General features: G+C 33.9%; 1 protein-coding gene across 3 annotated transcripts in view; it reads left to right on the top strand.

The window, feature by feature from the left end:
• LOC143246515 (corticotropin-releasing factor receptor 2-like) overlaps positions 1 to 17141 on the top strand; it is a 66601-nt gene extending 49460 nt beyond the window's left edge. Inside the window, exons 7-11 of one of the 3 annotated variants that reach the window (XM_076493340.1) lie at positions 277 to 407; positions 1485 to 1570; positions 4538 to 4673; positions 11003 to 11044; positions 16626 to 17141. In XM_076493340.1, coding sequence (XP_076349455.1) covers positions 277 to 407; positions 1485 to 1570; positions 4538 to 4673; positions 11003 to 11044; positions 16626 to 16901 — 671 coding nt within the window. In that variant the 3' untranslated portion in view covers positions 16902 to 17141. The remainder of the gene's footprint in view (positions 1 to 276; positions 408 to 1484; positions 1571 to 4537; positions 4674 to 11002; positions 11045 to 16625) is intronic. The other 2 variants (XM_076493341.1, XM_076493342.1) reach the window with 2 other exon arrangements.
• The last annotated feature ends 6508 nt before the right edge of the window (positions 17142 to 23649 follow it).

The raw sequence follows: 23649 nt of genomic DNA on the forward strand, positions 1-23649 counted from the left end.
TGATTTTATCTATTTATTAATTAATGAAACTTGATTTTATCTATTTATTAATCAATGAAACTTGATTTTATCTATTTATTAATTAATGAAACTTGATTTTATTCATTTGTTGATTAACTCTTTCACTGCGGCTGGGAAGTATATGTACACTGGGAAATATAAGTTCCAGCCGCAGTGAATGATTTAATGAAATCTGATTTTATATGTACATGTTAACTGACGAAATCCGATGTTTCTATTTGTTAATTAATGCAACCTGATTTGATCTACCCGGAGGTACTCCGTTAATATTTATCATTTCCTGGGCATCGATCATGTCCCGGTTTCGAAATACACCCTGCTGGAAAGGATACGGGAATATAAGCTACATCTGGATTGTTACAGGTCCAATGATTGCTGCTCTCCTCGTGAGTTGCTTTCTGTTGCTCCTAAGTGTTGCTTTGTTGTGTGCGTTACCTTTCTAAAGGTTGATAGGTTCGTTTCTTTGTTTCTTTTAGAGCAGAGCTACATTAGACTGTCTAATGTGTCCACCGTAGGTAATCGAATTCCGAATCTTACCATCATAAGTCCGTAAACTCACCACTGTCTTATTGATTGATTTTAGATGCAGTAATGAATGGATCTTCTTCGGAAGATAAAACTCGTCAATCGGTATAAGCTAGTTTACAAGGTGTTAGTGGGTCCTATTTTGAAGCAGACCTTCTCGCTTAACTGTTTAGCATCGGGCTAAAGCGTTTTAAAATAAGAACAAAGGAAAATCGTTCCTTTGTAAAAAATTCAAACTTAGATCACAGAAGCATATTCCGCCCTTACCCCAACTGACGTAATGATTTCCATAATTCGCAAGAATTAAGGCAGGATTAGAAAAGTAATAATTATAATTACTATTATTACTTATTCATTTTAAAAATATATATGATGGTTTAAAGACTTTAAGGTCTATGGAGAATGCTTATCAGTATTACAGAAGGTAAGCATTCAGTCAGCTATGTTTATCTCACTGTAAAATTACTATAAAAGGGAAATATTCAGTCAGCTATGTTTATCTCACTATATAATTATTATGAAAGATAAATATTCAGTCTGCTACGTTTATTTCACAGTATAATTATTATAAAACGGAAACATTCAGTCGGCTATGTTTGTTTCCATGTATAATTATTATCAAAGATAGACATGTTGTCAGATGACTTTATTTCACGGTATAAAATAAGTATTCAGTCACCTATGTTTATCTCACTATATAATTATTATAAATGATAGACATTCAGTCAGCTTGGTTTATCTCACTGTATAATTATTATAAATGATAGACATTTAGTCAACTATGTTTATTTCACTGTATAATTATTATAAATGATAGACATTCAGTTAGCTATGTTTATCTCACTATGTGATTAAAACTGATCAAAGAAATGAAATAATTAATATTTTATCATTCAGTGAGGTTATTTATTCTGTTTTGTCCTCTATGTTTGATGTAGATCAACACCGTATTTTTGGTCAACATCGTACGAATACTGGTTACCAAGCTGCGAATGAGCGTCTCTATAGAAACAACTCAAGTGAGGTAAAACTTTCATAAGTCCGTTTATGACTTGATCTGTCTTGTATAAAAAGCAATTCAGTGTGTTTTACGAAATTAACTTCACAGTTTGTCTATATATATGGCTTAAAGCTATCTAGAACATATCGCAAACATTTAAAAGAAAAAATTCCTTCATTTACGTTGTAATCTTTTCTTCTGTGTCATAAACCATTTTGTGATAGTATAGAGAACCAGAAATAGTTCATATTAGCCTGCTGTAGAAAGCATACCTTCTTTGGTTTCCTTTAATATACAGCATTCTGATATTTCACTCGCAATGTCTTGACCTTCCTCTGTCAAATGAAATACTAAGCAATATCACGTGATATATGAAAACGAAAGGAATAACTGTCACAGAATTTCAAATACAAAAATAGTTTTATTTCAGTGCAAGCGGGTGCCTCTTGACTTGTAATTGAAGAGGGCGGGTCTTTTTCTTTGTTTGTTTATTTATCCATCTCTGTAGAATACATTCACCGTTTCGTAAAGAAACGGGATGCAATTTCGTTAATTTATCCCTGTTGGAATATTTTTTTTCCTTGCTCCATATTAGTGGTTGTTTCAAAATAATAATAATGAATGCTCCTTTTACATGAAGCAAAACCAAATAATACTACTGAGTTGTACCAGTTTTCTTCCAATAATTTTTTTTTAATTAACCGCTGTTTAATAATATTAGAAGTGCTGTATTGGAGGTTTCCTGCAATGACAAGTACGTTTATGGACTTACAGCGCTAAAATACGGGTCTCGACTCCTCACGGCGGCTAAAGTGAAGTAATTCTATGTGTGTTTTGGATTAAAGACGAATTTTCGACAAATTTAATAATTGCCTTAGAAACTGTACTTTGGTTAGGTATAATTCCTGTGTGGTTGCCATATTTTTAAACACTTTAGTTTTTGAGTAAAAAAATGAAACAAAATATGCGGGTCCTCGAACTCAAGTTCCTCTCGGTCGTTCGGCTGTTTCCGTGACGTTTTACAACTATGACGTAATAGTTGTCAAACACGCTTCGTTGCGCACCGACCATTTTGTTCCTTTCAGTGCTGGTGTTTTATGTAAATCTGTAGGTGCTTTTTTCGGATTACATACTTTGTGAGACTATTTTTTGTCTTGATATTGCTACTTTATGTTTGTTTCATGATTACATGGTTGACTGCGTTGCTTATGGTTGTAAAAACGGTTCGACATCGGACAAAAGCTTCTTTTCGTTTCCGTGCAAGGAGAAGGATCCGGCAAGATGGCGACAGTGGGTGCGGATGGTCAATAGGAAGAACTGGACTCCTTCACACCATGCAAAGCTTTGTCAAGATCACTTTGAACGCTCATATTTTGTGTCGGATCCCACTGTTTTGGATTCCGTGGGTTTCAAGTAGGATCATAGTTTTGGATAAACATCAGTGATGTCGAGAAAACCCACTTGTAGAGAAATATATATGTAAAAACGGCTCGTTTGGGTTGAGAAAATATTTTACGTAGAGGAGCGAAATCTACGTAAAATATTTTCTCAACACAAACGAGTCGTTTTTACATATATATTTTGGATAAACAGTATCTTTAATTGTAGATTAAACTCAAATATACTATTTTAGGCTTAACAGCATCTTGAAAAATACACACTCGTGACTTGGCTCCTCATCACCGAAGGGACCATTCAAGTCAACAAATTCATAGTATGATGCTTTCAAGACATTGACATTCAGGCAATTTCCATCAAAGCCTCGAGTCTGGGTAATGCACTCTTCATCTTTTAATCGGTTTGACACCTTGTCGTATGAGCGACAACAAATGCACTCTTTCGTGGTTGGCACCTGCTCGCATAAACCACACCTACACCTTGTACAAACATACGGAATGTGTCATATAAATTATACATTTATGATAAATATTAAATTAACTATTCAGACTGCTACATCTAGTTTGATTTTATAAACAAAATTATGACGTATAATTGAGATTCATTTTGCTACGAGTTATAAATACCCGGTACAATGATTGTGGAAGGGCCGAGTATTAGTTACCATAGTCAGGAAAGTATAAACAAATGAAACCCAGTCTGTGATACCAATAATTTATAAACACCAGACAGGTTTCGAGATGCTTAAAATTGCACGTGAAATAATACAGACCACATTTGTTGTCATGACTTAGGCTTACCATTCTTCCACTGGAGGTATGACCCACTCGCAACCGGCCTGGGCGCTATCAGTATCACTCACAGTTCCGCTACTCTCGCTCGTGGAACTGTCCTCATCACTAGAACTTGTCAGATCTGTGTCAAAAGTAACTGTTCTAGGTTCGTTCAGAGTAGGTTCGAATTGATATGGTGCTACTCGACATTGTTCAGAACACAAAGTCAAAACAGACTCCGCCTCTGTTTCTCCGTATGCACTGGCCATGTTTATTTACATTAAATGCGCTGGCGTTGGCGGTTTGTTTGGCAACTATTACGTCACAATACTTTTCCTAGCGGCAAACGGAAAAACTAAAACGTTCGGATTGCTGCTCGGAAAGGGCTCTTTCTGCACCAAGTTCTATGTTTCATTTATTAGCACATATTTTTTATAAAAAATGTGAACCTGCAAAATTAATCAGTATGAGTAGTTCTTTTGACTGCAAAGTTTTCTTTTTTCTGTAAAATTCACCTTTAAATTCGTTGATTTGCCTGAAATTAAGCACAAAGCTATAGAATGGGCTACCTGTACTCTGCTCACCGCGTGTATCGGAACCCGGATTCTAGCGTTGTAACATAACGGATCACGTGTTTTTGAATAACGTTGAAATTATATCTTACAAGGCTTCCGTACCTAACATTTTCTAAAAAATATTGAAACCTATACCTTGAAAAACATCAATGCTTTCCAAACAGACATCTTGTAGTAAATTTATTATACAGCTGAGCTGAGATTCTCTAGCACCTCATACGTACATTAAGCACCCTGTGTTTCAGGAGAGCTATTAAAGCTACAGCCCTTCTCTTTCCTCTTCTTGGAATAACTCACCTTCTCTTCTGCATCAACCCACGTGACGACGCTCACCTCGAGAGAGCCTACATGATTAGTAATGCTATCCTACAGTCTTCACAAGTAGGTATAGTCTGGTTGTTATAAGTTTTGATCCGTTATAGAACGTGTCCTCTTTCTTGTTTCTTCGAGTATTATTTCAAACGTATTTTAATAATCCTCAATTATACAAGTGTATCAGGTAAGGTGAGTGAGTCTTTTAACATGAAGTTGGAAATTACATATGCATGTGTGAATTTAACTAACTACTAACCTCAAACCTACAGAAAATTAATTCATAAATAACAAACTAGTTTAAGATTAAACAGCACTTTTAAAAGTGTCGATCTGGATAAAAAATCAACACAAAATATCCATACTTGTTCTATTTAGAACTTCGATACATTTAGTTTGTGAAAATTAATACATTTTGTTTTCGTTTGCGTAATTAACTTCTCTCATCACATTTTACAAGATTTTGTAGTTATTAATTTTTAGGACAGTGTTTCTAAAAGTTACAAATTTATTTTATCAAAGAATGAATTTTTACATAAAAGGAAATGAGATAGGACATAAGTGTTACTGGTGTACTTCTTATATATTTTTTAAAGTATACAGTGTTATTAAGTCGCGACCTCTGTGGGATATAAAATAATTTAAATAAATATAAAAAAATGTTTCATTTAGTATGCTTCAATGACTTCACTTTCGCCCTTTTAAATTCAGTTATCGTTTCAAATTTTAATACAACTTATCTGTTGTTAGAACTTAATGTATAACAATTTTTAATACAGCTACTTAAACATTTCTTTGTCCTAAAAAGTGAGGAAGTTACAATTTATAAAATTATTTAAAATATCGTGAGAAGGAAAAAAATTACCAACTTTTCGCCCAAAAGACCTTCATCAGAACTCGATGAAAAAATATTAAATCTTGTTAACTCTGTATTTCCGGTACACTTTTCAATAGAGCGAATAAAACAATAGAATATTTAAATGTTTCATATCATAATGTTGGACGAACATTATTAACTTGAATACAGGACGTATAACAAATTTAATAGATAGCTCTCGCAATATTTCTATGTGTGGTTAATTTTTTATTTAGAAATAACTTGCGAAAATAAATGCATTTTTTTCTTTTTTACCGATGGATTTTCTTTCGAAATAAAGTTTTGGTCATAATGTTCTTTAACAAAACCGTATTTCTAACATAGATTAGAGTTGCTACATTCTTTGCTATTGTATAGTGAAGCAACTACTGTAATTTTAATTTGTGTTTTAACTATATATATACATGATGAGTATGTTTTGAACAACACTGGTTAAGATAAGTTACATTTCATGTTGGAAAATACCAAAAGACGCTAACAACGATTATAAGACCATAAGACTAAAACTATATTTCATCTACCATTTGTAGTATAACTAGTACACAGTTAAACAATGATGTAGTATAACCAGTACACAGTTAAACAATGATATAGTATAACCAGTACACAATTAAACAATAATATAGTATAACCAGTACACAGTTAAACAATGATGTAGTATAACCAGTACACAGTTAAACAAGGATGTAGTATAACCAGTACACAGTTAAACAATGATATAGTATAACCAGTACACAGTTAAACAATGATATAGTATAACCAGTACACAGTTAAACAATGATATAGTATAACCAGTACACAGTTAAACAATGATATAGTATAACCAGTACACAGTTAAACAATGATGCAGTATAACCAGTACACAGTTAAACAATTTAAAGGATTTCCAATTCAAAAGATTATTCGTGTTACATTTAGAGAGCATCCTTTCAAGTGATAATAAGTGGCAACGACGACATTTCTTATCGAAATTTAATGTCCATAACTGACTAAGAATGATGTAGGTCTTGGTACTAATGTATTACCAACACAGTTTCAAGTAAACTCGTTGTTAATATGATTAACCAGCCTAGACCAGGAGACAATGTACAGAATAATGTAGTTCTTGGTACTAATGTATTATCAACACAGTTTTAAATAAACTCGTTGTTAATATGATTAACCAGCCTAGACCAGGAGACAGTGTACAGAATGATGTAGGTCTTGGTACTAATGTATTACCAACACAGTTTCAAGTAAACTCGTTGTTAATATGATTAACCAGCCTAGACCAGGAGACAATGTACAGAATGATGTAGGTCTTGGTACTAATGTATTATCAACACAGTTTTAAGTAAACTCGTTGTTAATATGATTATTCTGCCCAGACCAGAAGACAGTGTACAGAATGATGTAGGTCTTGGTACTAATGTATTACCAACACAGTTTCAAGTAAACTCGTTGTTAATATGATTAACCAGCCTAGACCAGGAGACAGTGTACAGAATGATGTAGGTCTTGGTACTAATGTATTACCAACACAGTTTCAAGTAAACTCGTTGTTAATATGATTAACCAGCCTAGACCAGGAGACAATGTACAGAATAATGTAGTTCTTGGTACTAATGTATTATCAACACAGTTTTAAATAAACTCGTTGTTAATATGATTAACCAGCCTAGACCAGGAGACAGTCTACAGAATGATGTAGGTCTTGGTACTAATGTATTATCAACACAGTTTTAAGTAAACTCGTTGTTAATATGATTAACCAGCCTAGACCAGGAGACAGTGTACAGAATGATGTAGGTCTTGGTACTAATGTATTATCAACACAGTTTTAAGTAAACTCGTTGTTAATATGATTATTCTGCCCAAACCAGGAGACAGTGTACAGAATGATGTAGGTCTTGGTACTAATGTATTATCAACACAGTTTTAAGTAAACTCGTTGTTAATATGATTAACCAGCCTAGACCAGGAGACAGTGTACAGAATGATGTAGGTCTTGGTACTAATGTATTATCAACACAGTTTTAAGTAAACTCGTTGTTAATATGATTATTCTGCCCAGACCAGGAGACAGTGTACAGAATGATGTTGGTCTTGGTACTAATGTATTACCAACACAGTTTCAAGTAAACTCGTTGTTAATATGATTAACCAGCCTAGACCAGGAGACAATGTACAGAATAATGTAGTTCTTGGTACTAATGTATTATCAACACAGTTTTAAGTAAACTCGTTGTTAATATGATTAACCAGCCTAGACCAGGAGACAGTGTACAGAATGATGTAGGTCTTGGTACTAATGTATTATCAACACAGTTTTAAGTAAACTCGTTGTTAATATGATTATTCTGCCCAGACCAGGAGACAGTGTACAGAATGATGTAGGTCTTGGTACTAATGTATTATCAACACAGTTTTAAGTAAACTCGTTGTTAATATGATTAACCAGCCTAGACCAGGAGACAGTGTACAGAATGATGTAGGTCTTGGTACTAATGTATTATCAACACAGTTTTAAGTAAACTCGTTGTTAATATGATTAACCAGCCTAGACCAGGAGACAGTGTACAGAATGATGTAGGTCTTGGCACTAATGTATTATCAACACAGTTTCAAGTAAACTCGTTGTCAATATGATTATTCTGCCCAGACCAGGAGACAGTGTACAGAATGATGTAGGTCTTGGTACTAATGTATTATCAACACAGTTTCAAGTAAACTCGTTGTTAATATGATTATCCTGCCTCTACCAGGAGACAGTCTACAGAATGATGTAGGTCTTGGTACTAATGTATTATCAACACAGTTTTAAGTAAACTCGTTGTTAATATGATTAACCAGCCTAGACCAGGAGACAGTGTACAGAATGATGTAGGTCTTGGTACTAATGTATTATCAACACAGTTTTAAGTAAACTCGTTGTTAATATGATTATTCTGCCCAAACCAGGAGACAGTGTACAGAATGATGTAGGTCTTGGTACTAATGTATTATCAACACAGTTTTAAGTAAACTCGTTGTTAATATGATTAACCAGCCTAGACCAGGAGACAGTGTACAGAATGATGTAGGTCTTGGTACTAATGTATTATCAACACAGTTTTAAGTAAACTCGTTGTTAATATGATTATTCTGCCCAGACCAGGAGACAGTGTACAGAATGATGTAGGTCTTGGTACTAATGTATTATCAACACAGTTTCAAGTAAACTCGTTGTTAATATGATTATTCTGCCCAGACCAGAAGACAGTGTACAGAATGATGTAGTTCTTGGTACTAATGTATTATCAACACAGTTTTAAGTAAACTCGTTGTTAATATGATTAACCAGCCTAGACCAGGAGACAGTGTACAGAATGATGTAGGTCTTAGTACTAATGTATTATCAACACAGTTTCAAGTAAACTCGTTGTTAATATGATAAACTCGCCCAGACCAGGAGATAGTGTACAGAATGATGTATGTCTTGGTATTAATGTATTATCAACACAGTTTCAAGTAAACTCGTTGTTAATATGACTAATCCGCCTAAATCACGGTCTTAAGAACAGGCAGACCATCAATATCAACAACTCCATACACGCTTGGCTTAACCTTAAGCGAAACATAACATTACAATTTATGATTGTTTATATTGACAAGACCAAGCCTCTCTCACTGTTCATGTTTAATTTTTATTTCTAATATAATAATTGCAATTTTCTTGTTTCTAAATTCAACCAATAAAAATTGTATTTTGTAATTTTGAAATAATGAATGTTTTTAAGAACATTCTTGAACAAACCAAAACTTCTGCTGTTTGGCGAATTTCCTCTTTCTGACGCTTATTAGACATTGTCAATTGATATCATTTTTCTCTTCTGTTATTCACTTTCCGCCCACAAGGCCCTGTTGTCAAAGACTCGCTTTATACAGGACGTAGAATAAGTTGTAAACATTTACTACCTCTGACTTTGTTATATGAGAAGTTTTTTATTGAATCTTCAGATTGTAGCGTTGTTATTTCCGTGAGTCATGAAAGAGTACGGTTTTAAACGTCTGACTACTGGAAGTCTCAAAATTGTTATAAAATCAAGTCAACTGCAATTTCGTTTTTCACAATTGACTTAGGTTTTCTATTACGACTCAAAATAGGAGTTGTGTAAAAAGAACATTTTTTATCTATCTTTCGTTTACCACAAGTCGTTACCCGAGAATCTCTTCGTCCAGTACCACACCTTATCTGTTTAAAGCTTTGATTTATAAGCCGAAAGTCGCTGAACTGCGGGAAACACTAGGCCTAAAAATTATAATAAAAATCGAGTTAACTGCTGATGCTCAGTTCTTACATTAGGGTTCAAATATGAAGTGACTTGTGACAAACAAAAGGTGAATCTAAAGTAATATTTTTACACACCAAAATGAGGAGTGACTCATGAGAGACAAAAGATGAATCTTAAATTATATTTTTACACAATAAAATGGGCAGTGACTTGTGAGAGACAAATGGTGGATCTAAAATGATATTTTTACACACCAAAAGAAGGAGTGGCTTGTGGGAGACAAAAGATGTATCTGAAATGATATTTTTACACATCAAAAGGTACAGTGACTTGTGAGAGACAAAAGGTAGATCTAAAATGATATTTTACACACCAAAATGAGGAGTGGCTCGTGAGAGACAAAAGATGTATCTGAAATGATATTTTTACACATTAAAAATGGGCAGTGACTTGTGAGAGAGAAAAGGTAGATCTGAAATGATATTTTACACACCAAAATGAGGAGTGGCTCGTGAGAGACAAAAGATGTATCTGAAATGATATTTTTACACAACAAAAGGTACAGTGACTTGTGAGAGACAAAAGGTAGATCTAAAATGAGGTTTTACGCATCAAAATGGTCAGTGACTTGTGAAAGACAAAAGGTGGATCTAAAATGATATTTTTACACATCAAAATGAGCAGTGGCTTTGAGAGACAAAAGGTGGATTTGAAATGCTATTTTTACATATTTCTTTTTGTATAGCAGCAATGGGCAAATTGATAGAAATGTGACAAAGAAACATCTGCAATTAACTTGGTTTTTATAACAAGTTGTAGAAGCTATTTAAGCGTGTACTTAAACTTTCTTTGTTTATCTCTAAAATACAATTTGTAGAAAGAGAATTTAAATTCATAGCAAATGTTATAATTTGCCCTCGATAATTTTTGAAATGAGTTATTTGTGTGTTCATAAAATACACCCTTATTGATCAAAGCTTACATTTCTTCAACATCTACAGCTCTTAATGGTTTATAAATCTCCATTGAAATATCTGATGATCAATGAAACTCAGTGAATTATGTATATTAACTTAAAAGAAACTATTAACATTTATAGAGAGATCTACCTCCATTTTTGTTTGCAGTTCGTTTATTTTTTCGATAAGTTGCACGAAACATATCGGAAATTTTTATAGAAAATTTAGGTAGGCCTAAGATAGGTTTTAAATGAGTTGCGTTTTATTAATGGTAAGATGATATAATGTTTTTGACATATCAATTTTCAGGGAATATTTGTGGCAGTCCTTTACTGTTTCTTGAACTCTGAGGTAAGAGCAGCTCTATTTTATCTTAAACGTTTAAAGCTTATGATGCCTCTAGTTTACATTACTGCATGTATTAAAATATTCGTTTGATAATGTTTGAACAATATTCATCTTTCATAATTTAAATTTTATTTTTCAAAGAGTAAATTATTTATTTTTTACTTACGGCATCACCTAAAGGTGAAAGACTGAATGTTATAGCGCCATCTGATATTTAAACATTAAACTATAAATTCATACGATACTATGCAATAAATCCCAATTATGTTATTAAAATGTTCGCTTGAACTGTTGACACAGAATTACCCATACTTAGGCCATTGTTTTTTCAACCACGTTATCTCTGTATATCTTAACATTAAGTTCACTTCTGAACAGGAAAAAACTAACTCAATAGCATTTCTTAACCTCAAGATCACAGGAACCGATACACAATTCAAAACAGAAATCCACAGAAAAATCACCCATACTGGACTATACATTCCCTGGAACTCAGCATATGAAACAAAACAAAATCTCAATATATTAAGAAACCAAATAAACACAGCCATAAAAATATCCTCGCTCGACAAAATTAACGATGAAATTAACAAAATAAAAAAACACTTCATCAACATCAACAAATTTCCTCAAAAAAACCGTTTTAAAAATTATACGCATACACCTACATCAACAACACACAAACAATAATAAATCCCAAGATACCACAAAATACAAAACTTTACATTGCTACATACCATATATTCCCGGCATCAGCAAAAAAAATGACAAACATTTGGAAAAAATTATAACAAAACATAACATTCCAGTAAACACCAAATTTATTCAAAAACCAGGTACAAAACTAAAGTCCATACTATGTAAAAACTACACTGACAAACACAACACCAACATTGCTTATAAAATGCAACAACTGTTACGACTTCCATATTGGAGAAACAAACAAAAGTATGGAAACCAGATTCAAAGAACTCAAGAAACACCTTCACACGTTTGTTAAACACTACAAATCAAATAAACACAACATAACCATAGAAAACATTCAGATACTAAGTAGGGAAACAAATATAAAAAACGTAAAATTAAAGAAGCCCTGCTTATACAACAACTAAAACCAATATTAAACCAATATAAGGGAACATCTTTACACCTATACTAATTAACAACATAACATCTAACTGCAACGCCACCTACAATCCCGTAACCATTTGCACTCTCGTCCCTAAGACATGTGCCCGGCAACGGTCAGTTATGAACTCTCTTTTTTAACCTAAAGATGACCTGCGAAGGTCGAAACGTTGTTCTGTCCTTTATTTTAATTAAAGTTTTAATACCCATACCCGCCGTCTTGAGAATACATTTTCACTTCAAGTGAGTTTTTCGTCATCATGAATTACTTCAGAACGACGATTATACCAGAAGTGTAAGTCTATTGTGTTTTGTTTTGTTTTTGTGTACTGTGTTATCTTTTAAAACTTCATTATGCCTGAACTTACCTACATTACGCCATTGTTAATCGTACACGCTCGTACGATCCTAACAAAACTAAGAAACTTAAACCAAAGAATTATCAATAGAATAAACAACATTTCTTTCATCCAACAATGCCGAAATGAAAAACTAATCCATAATTTTGTGAAGATAAAACTGTCCAAGAATTTTAATCAGTGTACAAATATCATACATAATGTACAGAAAAAACTGCTAAAAGCTCCGTTAAACTAAAAATACAAAGAACTAAAGGACTTAGAAACAAAAAAAAATGAATGTAGACCATCAACTGGCCTGCTATATTCAACCAGATATTTATGGACTCATTCAACGCAACATGAATCAAATCAACAGTAAATACGACAAGGAAAAAAAGATCCGCCACAACAAAAAGCAAGATAAACAGAGGTTGCAACAACAAAAAAGACGCCAACATGATGAACCATCAATCAACCTTGTAGTTAACAGATTCGACCGAAAATTAAACACTGAAAAGGTACATCTGCTAAACAAAGAACTCAATCTTCGCAGTAACAACTAGAAATATTCCATTCATCGAAATGAAAACCTATCTGTAAGACCTAGCTAGAAGACTGGTGATCCATTTTACACAAACCGAAATACAACTACCAGAAAGAAGACAACTTCGACAACAATTCCATCAACAACCAACAACCTATCTTTCCAGGTAGAAGTGAAAACATCTATTTCCCTGAAACGCCTTAAAACAGTATCTTAAATAATTTTTTCAAAGAACTTTTACGCAAAACCATCAACATAATTTCACAGAAAAGAAAACTAAAAAACAACTTCACATGAAAATATATTAATTCTGTGAACAATCTAAAACAAGACAACACCAAAATTCTAAAAGCAGATAAAGACAATGCTATAGTTATAATGGCACAAATGAATACATTACAAAACCTAACCAACATCTTATCAGATACAAATAAATTTAAACTAATACACACAAATTCAACAAAAACACATGAAATCCAATTAAACGAAATACCACTACAAACGAAAAAAACAACACAATCTCAGAAAACCTTTATTCCTACCTACACAGGACCGACTCGCGCACACCATAACTATACAGCAACCCTAAATCTCACAAACCAAATTGTCCACTACGATCCATAGTGTCGACCTATGAATCATTTAATTACAACCTCGGAAAAAACATAGCGTGGGCATTTTCTAAATATGTAACATCAGCCAGCTTCTTTTTTTCAAATACTTTTAAAATTAAATCTATTCTTAATCAACTGAACCATAAATCCTTAATGGCCAGTTTCGTTGTAATCTCCCTCCTCACAAAAGTCCCAACAACTGAAGCCTGCAAGATTGCTTTAGAACTTTACATCCAAGACCCCAACCCATTGATACACATCTCCAGCAGCCACTAAACAACCCTTATAGAATTCACTACCACCAAAACTAACTTTATGTTCAATGAACAAAACTACCTACGAATAATGACCTAAGTATGAACAATCCCGTGTCACCAGTTCTATCCAACATTTTTACGACACAAGCGATCAGCTCAATTATCGTATTGCCTTAAAGTATCCTAAAGCAGCAATCGATCTTGAAACCCTAACGGTCCAAATTCTATGTTAGAACAAAATTAGTACAACTTTGGATAATAACCGGAAGTTACTTTCAAAATTTGTGTACATCCTTATCGCCCTAAACGCTAAATATTGTGTTTAAAACAGTGATATTGTGGAGTTTACACAGTCTTGCTGTACAATCAACATAGCTTAGGCCTCACCCACTAGCACTGTATAATAAACCTATTTTGGAGCTCAGCACAATAACAAATTAACCAATACTTTCAGGGTCTTGGAAATGTAGAATTATTAAAAATAATATGACGAGAAAGAAAATTATCAAAGCTTTGGTTTAACAAACTTCATCAGTATTCGATGAAAACATATTTAACGTGTTAGTAAAATATGATTCGTCCATTTGTTTCTCCTTACAAATGTTTTAAGATTTTTCTTTCTTTTTCAGAATATGTTCGTAATTTATCTTCTTTTAACATTTAGTTGTTACATGTATTACATTTTTTGCAAAGAGTTTTTTTATCTTTTTCCTGTTATTTTTGTTACAGTTGTTCGTAAACCAATAATATTCGGAAACTTAGAATTCATTATAAATTTGATCATATTAAACAGTATTTGAAAAATTATTTGACTTAGCTAAAATTAGTGCCTGCTACTTTAATTATCTCGCTTGTTGTGACAGAACGTCTGACTAAAACAAGAAATGACCATCGGTTCAAGTAGTTTTGTTCGAATTTTGCACAAAGCTACACGAGGGAAAACAGCTTGTCATCACTACCCACCGCTAACTCGTGGGCTACTCTTTTACCAACAAATAGTGGGATTGATTGAAACATTATAACGTTCCCCATGGCTGAAAGGGCAAGCATGTTGAGTGCGATGGGGATTCGAACCCACGACCCTCAAATTATGACTTGAACGCCTTAACCCACCTTGCCATGCCGGGCCTCGGTTTAATTAGCGTTTCCTACTTATGACACAGAAGAATAGGGTTAACTGGTACTGTTCTTAATTTTGAACTGCTAACCAAAGTTAAAACAGTCAGTCAGTATCACTCTATCTTTTATCTTCTATGCCACATTAAGTGATTGGCTGTCAATTCATTTACAACTTAAAGTGAGAAGAATATTTCATGGTATCGCACGGGTTTCAACCCGATCTGTTGGCCCGACATGAACAGGCACTGTTAAGTGCCTTGGTTAAGGCACTCGACTCGAAATCTGAGGGTCGCGAGTTCGAATCCCCATCGCACCAAACATGCTTGCCTTTTCAGCCGTGGGGGCATTATAATGTTACGGTCAATCCGACTATTCGTTGGTGAAAGAGTAGCCCCAGAGTTGGCCGTGGGTGGTGATGACCCGTATTACACTACTATATTAGGGGCGACTAGCGCAGATAGCCCTCGTGTAGCTTTGCGCGAAATTCAAAAAACCAAACCTTATTTGCTAGATCTAACATACGACCAAGCCTCGACTTCAGCGGTTAGAGATAAAACATTTAATATATTTGAGCTTGTTACCTTAAATTAAAATTTGAGAGAGATGAACAAACAATTAGAAACATGATATCGCGTAAGTCGTGGGTTAAGAACCTACATGTGCATTAATATCATGGTAGTTTCTAGACAAAAAAAGTTGTAATAACGTATTTAAAAAAATGCATAATTGACACTAATGACAAGACCCAACACAGGTGTGATTATGTGTGTAATCAAACCTGTAGTCTTAAATTTATACAGAAGTAATACTAACATTATAATGATGCTTAGCACTCGAGTTATCACAAAACTTGGCATGTGAAGTTTTGCACTTAGCAGCGAAACATCTTCCCACACACCAGTTGGACTCACAACACAGAGACCGGTTTCGATACCCGCAGTGGGCAAAGCGCATAGTATAGTTTTGTGCTAAATTACAAACAAGGAAACAAACTAGTGGTTAAACGGTTCACAGTTCCGGAAGTTGGCCTGGTAGTTAGGGCGTTCTACTCGCTATCTACGAATCACGAATTTTAATCCCAGTGACCGAGCATGCTAGCCCTTTCAGTTCTGGGGCGTTATTAATGTGACGTTCAATACAATTTTTCGCTGGCCAAAGAGTGGCTTTAGAATTGGCGGTGGGCGGTGTTGACTAGTTGCCTTTTCTTTGGTCTATACATTTTTTAATTGGAGACTCCTAGCGCCGATAACTCGAATAGCTTTGCGCGAAATTCAAACAAACTCTCTATCTTGTTTTTATTGATTTATTTAAAAACTATGTTAATTTATCTCTTATGAATTTTTTCCCCAAAATATCATATTCTAGGTTTGAATGCAAAAGGATATTTCAGTTTATTTATAACAGCATTAACTCTTTAAAAATGCGTCTTATGTAAAGCATTGAAAAATACAAAATTCCGGTAAACGAAACGTTCCTATTGTCACCTTAATAGGAAATATTTTTGACGTAACCTTGTCGTAGCTATACAGTACATGAAAATTTCCTGTTTCACTTACTTTACCTTTTTGTTTGAAATTTAAGGTACAAACCGTTCTGCGGAATGCCTACTTGCGTGCCATTTTACAGCGAGATCCCAACCATCATTTGACGAGAAGGCGTGGCCTGTCACGTACATCAGCTAGTTACTTGTCAAACTGTGACACCTCTGTTTCTGACAGCGCTCGTCACAAGGTAGCGCCATCTGTTAATGTAATGGTACCCCTACATGAAATGTCTCAGCAAGAGGAACATCGTGGAAGAAAACAGTTGAAATTTCTCAAGACAAACTCCGAAAGACAAAGAATTTTTTCGATTTAATAAGGCCGTATGGTAATGCTATCTGTCGTTGGTTGAACATTTTGTTGTGTGCTACAAAACATCAAAATCTTATCACTGTAACTGAAGGACACTGATAGTCGTTATTCTTTCACTCTGCGTATGTTTTTTCCCAGAATATCAGTCGTTGATTCTCAGATTTCAGATTTGTTCGGTTTATTTTATGTTATTGTCTGTTTCGATAGCCAATAGCCTGGTGAAATAAATTGAGTGAAAACACTAATTTTTTTTATCTAAAATGCATTGGGAAACCAAACAGTCATTAGTTGAATTAATAGCAATACATTCAGTTATTTGATTAATATATACATATGTCTATATTGTGTGTGCTACTCATAATGCCATTAAGAACCACATAACAACAAAGTTATAGAATCACAAGAAATTTTGCGCATAAATATTTTAGAAAAATTATTTCAAACCTGCTGAATAATTCTAGTGTCAGAAAAGTTAAGTACTTAATTTAACAAAGCACTACCGAGCCATTGAGGTTAATGGCAGTTTTGTTTAAAATACTTAATATCCATTCACAAAGCAATGCTAACGAACTAATTTAACCTCGCGTGATACAAGAAGTTATGTTAATAACACCCAAGCAACATTCTCTGGATAATATCGATCAACTGACCTAGTCTCATGTTACCAGATTACTTGTTTAAAACAAAAAAATGCATTCAGTGTCCTAATAATGTTTTAAAGACTCGTGTGCAGATGGCGTGAAGAAACTCAACCAGTGATATTAAAGATTTTAAGAGGATATAACTTCCGGTCAGAGTAAGTTATGTGCTTCGAACGAATTTATTAATCAACTGTGTGTACCAGAGCCGACATTTGTCCATAATGCAGAAGAGTCATATCAACAACAAGCTAACCTTCTTCATCCTGGAGTGAGTCTCAAACCATGCATTCACAGGAGAGGACTACATTACTTCTAGATCGGTTGTTGATTGCATTTTGAAGATTCTTGTTATATGATGTAAATTATTTGAGTATCAAGTGAAAATTTCTGCCGAGTGACATGAGATTTCTGTGGTGGTACTTTGGACAACGTATCAAAAGCACGTTGTTTGTAGTTACATGCACAGTTGCAATGTCGGTTCTTTGGTTTCATCGGTTAAAAAGCTTGTATCGAATCAGATTGTTTTATTATTTTAAGCTGTGTATTGTTGTCAGCTAGCGTAAAATTTTCTTGTCAGTTAAGTCCGTTTATAACTACAAATAATAGTGTATTTATATTTTAAACTAACGATATCGAGGAATGTAAAACCAGTTCAGAAGTTTGCTTGAAAGTTAAGCAGGTAAGTTTTGTAAACTATTGTAAGTTTCTAATTAGTGTCATCTGTGGTGTGGAAGACATACGTCATATAGTGTTCTAATGCTGCAGAAGATGTAAACTTCATTCGTGTTAATTGTGCAATGATCAATGAGTAAGTATCTCAGTCGATTTATTTTGTGCAATGATCATGATCAATGAGTATCTCAGTCCGTTGATGTTGTGCAATGATCAATGAGTATCTCAGTCCGTTGATGTTGTGCAATGATCAATGAGTATCTCAGTCCGTTGATGTTGTGCAATGATTAATGAGTATCTCAGTCCGTTGATGTTGTGCAATGATCAATGAGTATCTCAGTCCGTTGATGTTCTGCAATGATCAATGAGTATCTCAGTCCGTTGATGTTGTGCAATGATCAATGAGTATCTCAGTCCGTTGATGTTGTGCAATGATCAATGAGTATCTCAGTCCGTTGATGTTGTACAATGATCAATGAGTATCTCAGTCCGTTGATGTTGTGCAATGATCAATGAGTATCTCAGTCCGTTGATGTTGCTGGTGTCATTCTTCTACAAAAGCAAACTCATAACAAATGTTTGTGAGGATTTTAATTGAGTGTTTGAACATTATATTTCTCACTTCAACTGGCGCTGATGAATGTATTGCAAAAATATTTATTGTTTGTGTTGGATACTGCGCAGGACTACTCGAAGTTAAAATACAATATTTAAAATTTTCCTCGCTGTTCTTATCTGCTTTTATTATTTTTGAAAAAAGTATTGGCGAGTTCGCTTCTATAAAGGAGTCTTACAGAATCGCGATGATAAATAACATCACGTTTGTAATGGTGTAACAAAGTAGACTGTAATGACGAAATCAATCTTATTCACTGACTCAAGAGCAGCGTTTAATATTAATGGGAAGTGTGTCTAACCAATGTCACATTTTCACGAGTTTCAGAACTACATTGACAGCTATGTCCAGTCAAGTTAGTTATGGACAACATTACCTAACTTATGTTTAACATGTTCCTTTTAATGCCACGAAACACTGGCTTACAGGAAGGCAATGAACTAATTCCAAACAACATTTTGTGTCCAAAATATGAAAGAGATATATGACGCTGCATATATCCTGTCGAATAATGTTGGAAAATGTTGTTAATTTGTCCAGAAAGGGCTATCTGCTGTGTTCACCGAGGGGAACCGGCACCCTGATTTTAGCGTTATAAATCTGTAAACTTACCGCTCTACCAGCGGAGAACTATCCAGAAATTAATTGAATTATTAAAATAAAAAAGTTTAAAATATTTGCAAAATGTTGTGAGAAAATGATAACGAAAATCCAAATGATATTGATGTATATTTACTACGTCCATTCCAGTTTAACTTTTCTGCTTACTGTCATTTTATCTTCATTGTGTATAGTATATAGAACAGTATTGTTCATTTAGCAATATTCAGTAGCATACTAAAGTATTTGAAAGTTTTTTTAAACAATGTTAAAATAAATTTTAAAAGTAATGCACTGACGCTATCAAACAATCGTTTAGTAAGTTATTATCTGACACTGTCCCGCACTCTTACACATCTTATAACACATACTTTCAACTTACTCTGTTTAGTTTTACATTAGTTTATTCTTCCATGATAATAAATTGTTATCTTTAAACTATTTAAGTTTCAACTTGTAGCACATTTAAATAAATCATTCTAAAGTTCGATGTTAATTATTCATTGTACACAGTTCTGCAGTTGCAATTGCAAATTATCCAGTTAAAAAATACAGACAGTTTACTCTAAAAATGTAATTCATTATAAAGCTCAAATAAATTTGTTTGTTTCTTTGTTTTTGAATTTCGCTCAAAGCTACTCAAGGGCTATCCCTAATTTAGCAGTGTAAGACTAGAGGGAATGCAATTAGTCATCACCACCCACCGTCAACTCTTAAGCTACTCTTTTATCAACGAATAGTGGGATTGACCATCACATTATAATGTCCTTACGGCTGAAAGGGCGAGCATGTTTGGTGCGAACGGGATTTGAATCCGCAACCCTCGGATTACGAGTCGAACGCCTTAACACACTTGGCCATGCCGGGGTCCCAAATAAATTAACCTTTGCGTATTTATCTCCAGCCTAGTATTTTTTCATGTTGACAAACAAATGTTTGTCATAATGTAGTGTGAAAGTTTGGGGCTCTGAGGACGAAGGCCCGTAAATTAACAACAATGTTTATTTCACCACCTGTCAGCTTTTTAAAGGACATTACTTGTAAATCGCTAATTAATCTAACTTGGCTAGATGGGACAAAATGTATCTATTTCACAGTTTCACAGCTTTTTTTTTACCCAGTTAGTCTTAACACGATCTTACTATATAAATGTGACTTCTCAATCTACCAAAAAATATTTTAGTGATTTCTTATACTTCTCCGCTCACCCAGTGATGCAGAGGTATGTCTGCGAACTCACACTTCTAGCAACCGGGTAAAGCACCGATAATCAATTGTGTAGCTTTGTGCTACACAAAGGAAGACTAGCGCAGATAACCCTCGTATAGCTTTGCGCGAATTTCAAAAACAAAACACTTTGTGGTTAATTCATGTCATACTTTTCCTTTCTTCTAGTTATAAGAACTTCTATTTATTTCAGGAGGAAATTCCTTCATAGGTTTATATATTATCAAATACTCGAAGAAAACGAGGAATTTGAATGTACTGTGTTTGCTAACTTTAATTACAATGTGACTATTTATTCCCTTGGAATTTGGTCGACTGTGTTGTTTCAGCTTGAAAAGGAAAGTCTATACGTGATAATTATACGTTGCTTCAAAGGAAAGTCTATACGTGATATTTATACGTTGCTTCAAAGGAAAGTCTATACGCGATAATTATACATGTTGCTCTAATGTATGTTATTTTAAAAGATGTACATTTTTTTAAAACAAGACAGAAGGTACAGTACGGCTTAAATGTGTAAAATATTTTATCAAATAATTAAATTCTTTCCTTTGCAATTTTAGAAAATATTTAAGCAAAACTTTCTATTTAACTTATTATAGAAAATTATTGACAGAAGTCCAGACGTGAATTATTAAAGGCACGTGCTTGTATTCATTCTTGAAAATTGCAATAATAAGAGCGAAAACGCCTAGAATTAAAAAAAACGTTTGCGCTTTTTAAGTTTTGAAATAGCACATTTTCAAAATTCCGCACCAATAAATAATATTAAATTAAAGACCCATTCACTCTAATTTCGTTTTCACGGCCTAGAGATTATTTTATGTTTTAAATATAAGCTCTATGAATACTCGTATATTGCATGGGATTGAAAGATTCTACGCATTAATTAATTTTTTTCATACCTTTTTTCTTAGTTTCTGAATCACACGTGTTGTACACGTGAGAAGTCATCAATCTTCGTGAATGATTAACCTGATTTTAATGCTCTAAGGCAACGATATTTCAGATACATATTATAATTGTTGAATTTCATAAATAGTAATAATTTTAATCTCCTCATACATTATCCATTCTTTTTTGAAAAAAATAGATTATTAGAAACAATGGGATAAATAAATATTCCAAATTATACAACTTAAAGATATTACACAAATGAAGTAAAATTATCATGCAAGTTTTTTTTTACAGGTATGAGAGGGCGTTACTAACAAAACTACTTGGAAATGAGTGTTTTCAAAAACAGGTAAAAAGGGTTAACGCAATTCATAAACACACAACATACTTGAATAAATTCACTATTACCAACAACGAATATATTATGAAAAAAAAAGTTACTAAATATTTATGTTTTTATATTCGTAATACAACTTTGTGTGAAACGTTAGGATTTAATCCAGAAACACTAAACACTTCAGGTAGTAAGGTGTATAAATACATTAAAACAGATAAATAAAAAAGAGCATACGGAATCTAACACAGTTTTAACACTAGTGTTCATTCTGTAGAATCTTACAAATTAAAACCTAAATTATGTTGGTATTACATTATAAAACCAAAATAAATAGGAAATTTTGAATGTACGAGGGCTGTTCAAAAAATACGCGGCCTGACGTCGTAAAACAAAATGTACTTTATTTAGAAGTTACAGGTCTGGGACCCCTTCAAAGTACTCTCCTCCCCAATGCACACACTTATCCCAATGGTGTTTCCACTTGTTGAAACAGTCCTGGTACGCTTCTTTTGTAATGTCCTCCAGCTCCTTTGTCGCATTTGCCTTAATCTCGGGAATCGTCTCAAATCTTCTTCCTTTCAAGGGTCTTTTGAGTTTGGGGAACAAGAAAAAATCGCAAGGAGCAAGGTCAGGTGAGTAGGGGGGGTGGAAAAGAACAGTGATCGAGTGTTTGGCCAAAAACTCACGAGTTCTGAGGCACAAATTTCGCAGCAACGCGGTGCATCTTCAATTTTTCGGTCAAAATCTCGTAACAAGATCCAACTGATATCCCACACTATTCAGCAAACTCCCTGACAGTCAGACGTCGATTTGCCCGCACCAGGGTGTTGATTTTGTCGACGTGTCGGTCGTCAGTTGACGTGGAAGGACGTCCAGGACGCTCATCATCTTCAATGGACTGTCGACCATCCTTAAAACGTTCATGCCACTTGAAACATGCCGTACGCTTCATAGCAACATCACCGTAAGCCGTGTTAAGCATAGCAAAAGTTTCAGTCGCAGATTTTCCAAGTTTAACACAAAATTTCACAGCAAGTCATTGCTCCTTCAAATCATTCATTCTGAAATCCGCCAAACGAAAAAATCGCACTTCACTTAAAACCGCGTAGCTAATACACAAATGAAGATATCTGCAATCGGGAAATGGCGTCGTAATCAGCTGATCTGTGCGAACCTAGCGACACCAAGCGGATTCCCCTGGAACTAACTGGAACCGTGCAATTCAAACAGTCCGCGTATTTTTTGAACAGACCTCGTAATAATTCTTTTAGTCTTTATTTAGTCTTTATATTGATAAACTCTTAAAAACAATAATTCAACAACAGTTTTGATATATTTCAAGAATTCTGGTAAATTAATGTTTTATTTTAATTAGCGCAAGTGTTTCTGAGATAGAGTCATTCAAAATTATAATTTTCACAATAAACCAGTTATACCAAGTTTGTTTTTACTTGACAGCGTATTAACAAAATTTATTAAATAATTTCTTTCGATAAATACAATGGAATACTTGTATAAGATACCTTTAGGTTCACAACCTACAGATTTGTATTTAATCGAACTTGAATTTTTGTAAACAAGTCTCAATAAGAAAGACCATAATAAAGATTTGTGCATAAGACTTGATTGATATTTATGATGGATATACATTCAACAGTCTTATTCTTACCTGTTAAGGAGTTAAGGTTTTTACCAAATAACACGATATTTTTAAAACACTCACTTCTATACCTCAGGTTTTCGAATAATTAAAGTTGTGACG

This window comes from Tachypleus tridentatus, chromosome 3 (genome assembly GCF_004210375.1).
Source record: "Tachypleus tridentatus isolate NWPU-2018 chromosome 3, ASM421037v1, whole genome shotgun sequence".
NCBI classification, from domain to species: Eukaryota; Metazoa; Arthropoda; class Merostomata; order Xiphosura; family Limulidae; genus Tachypleus; species Tachypleus tridentatus.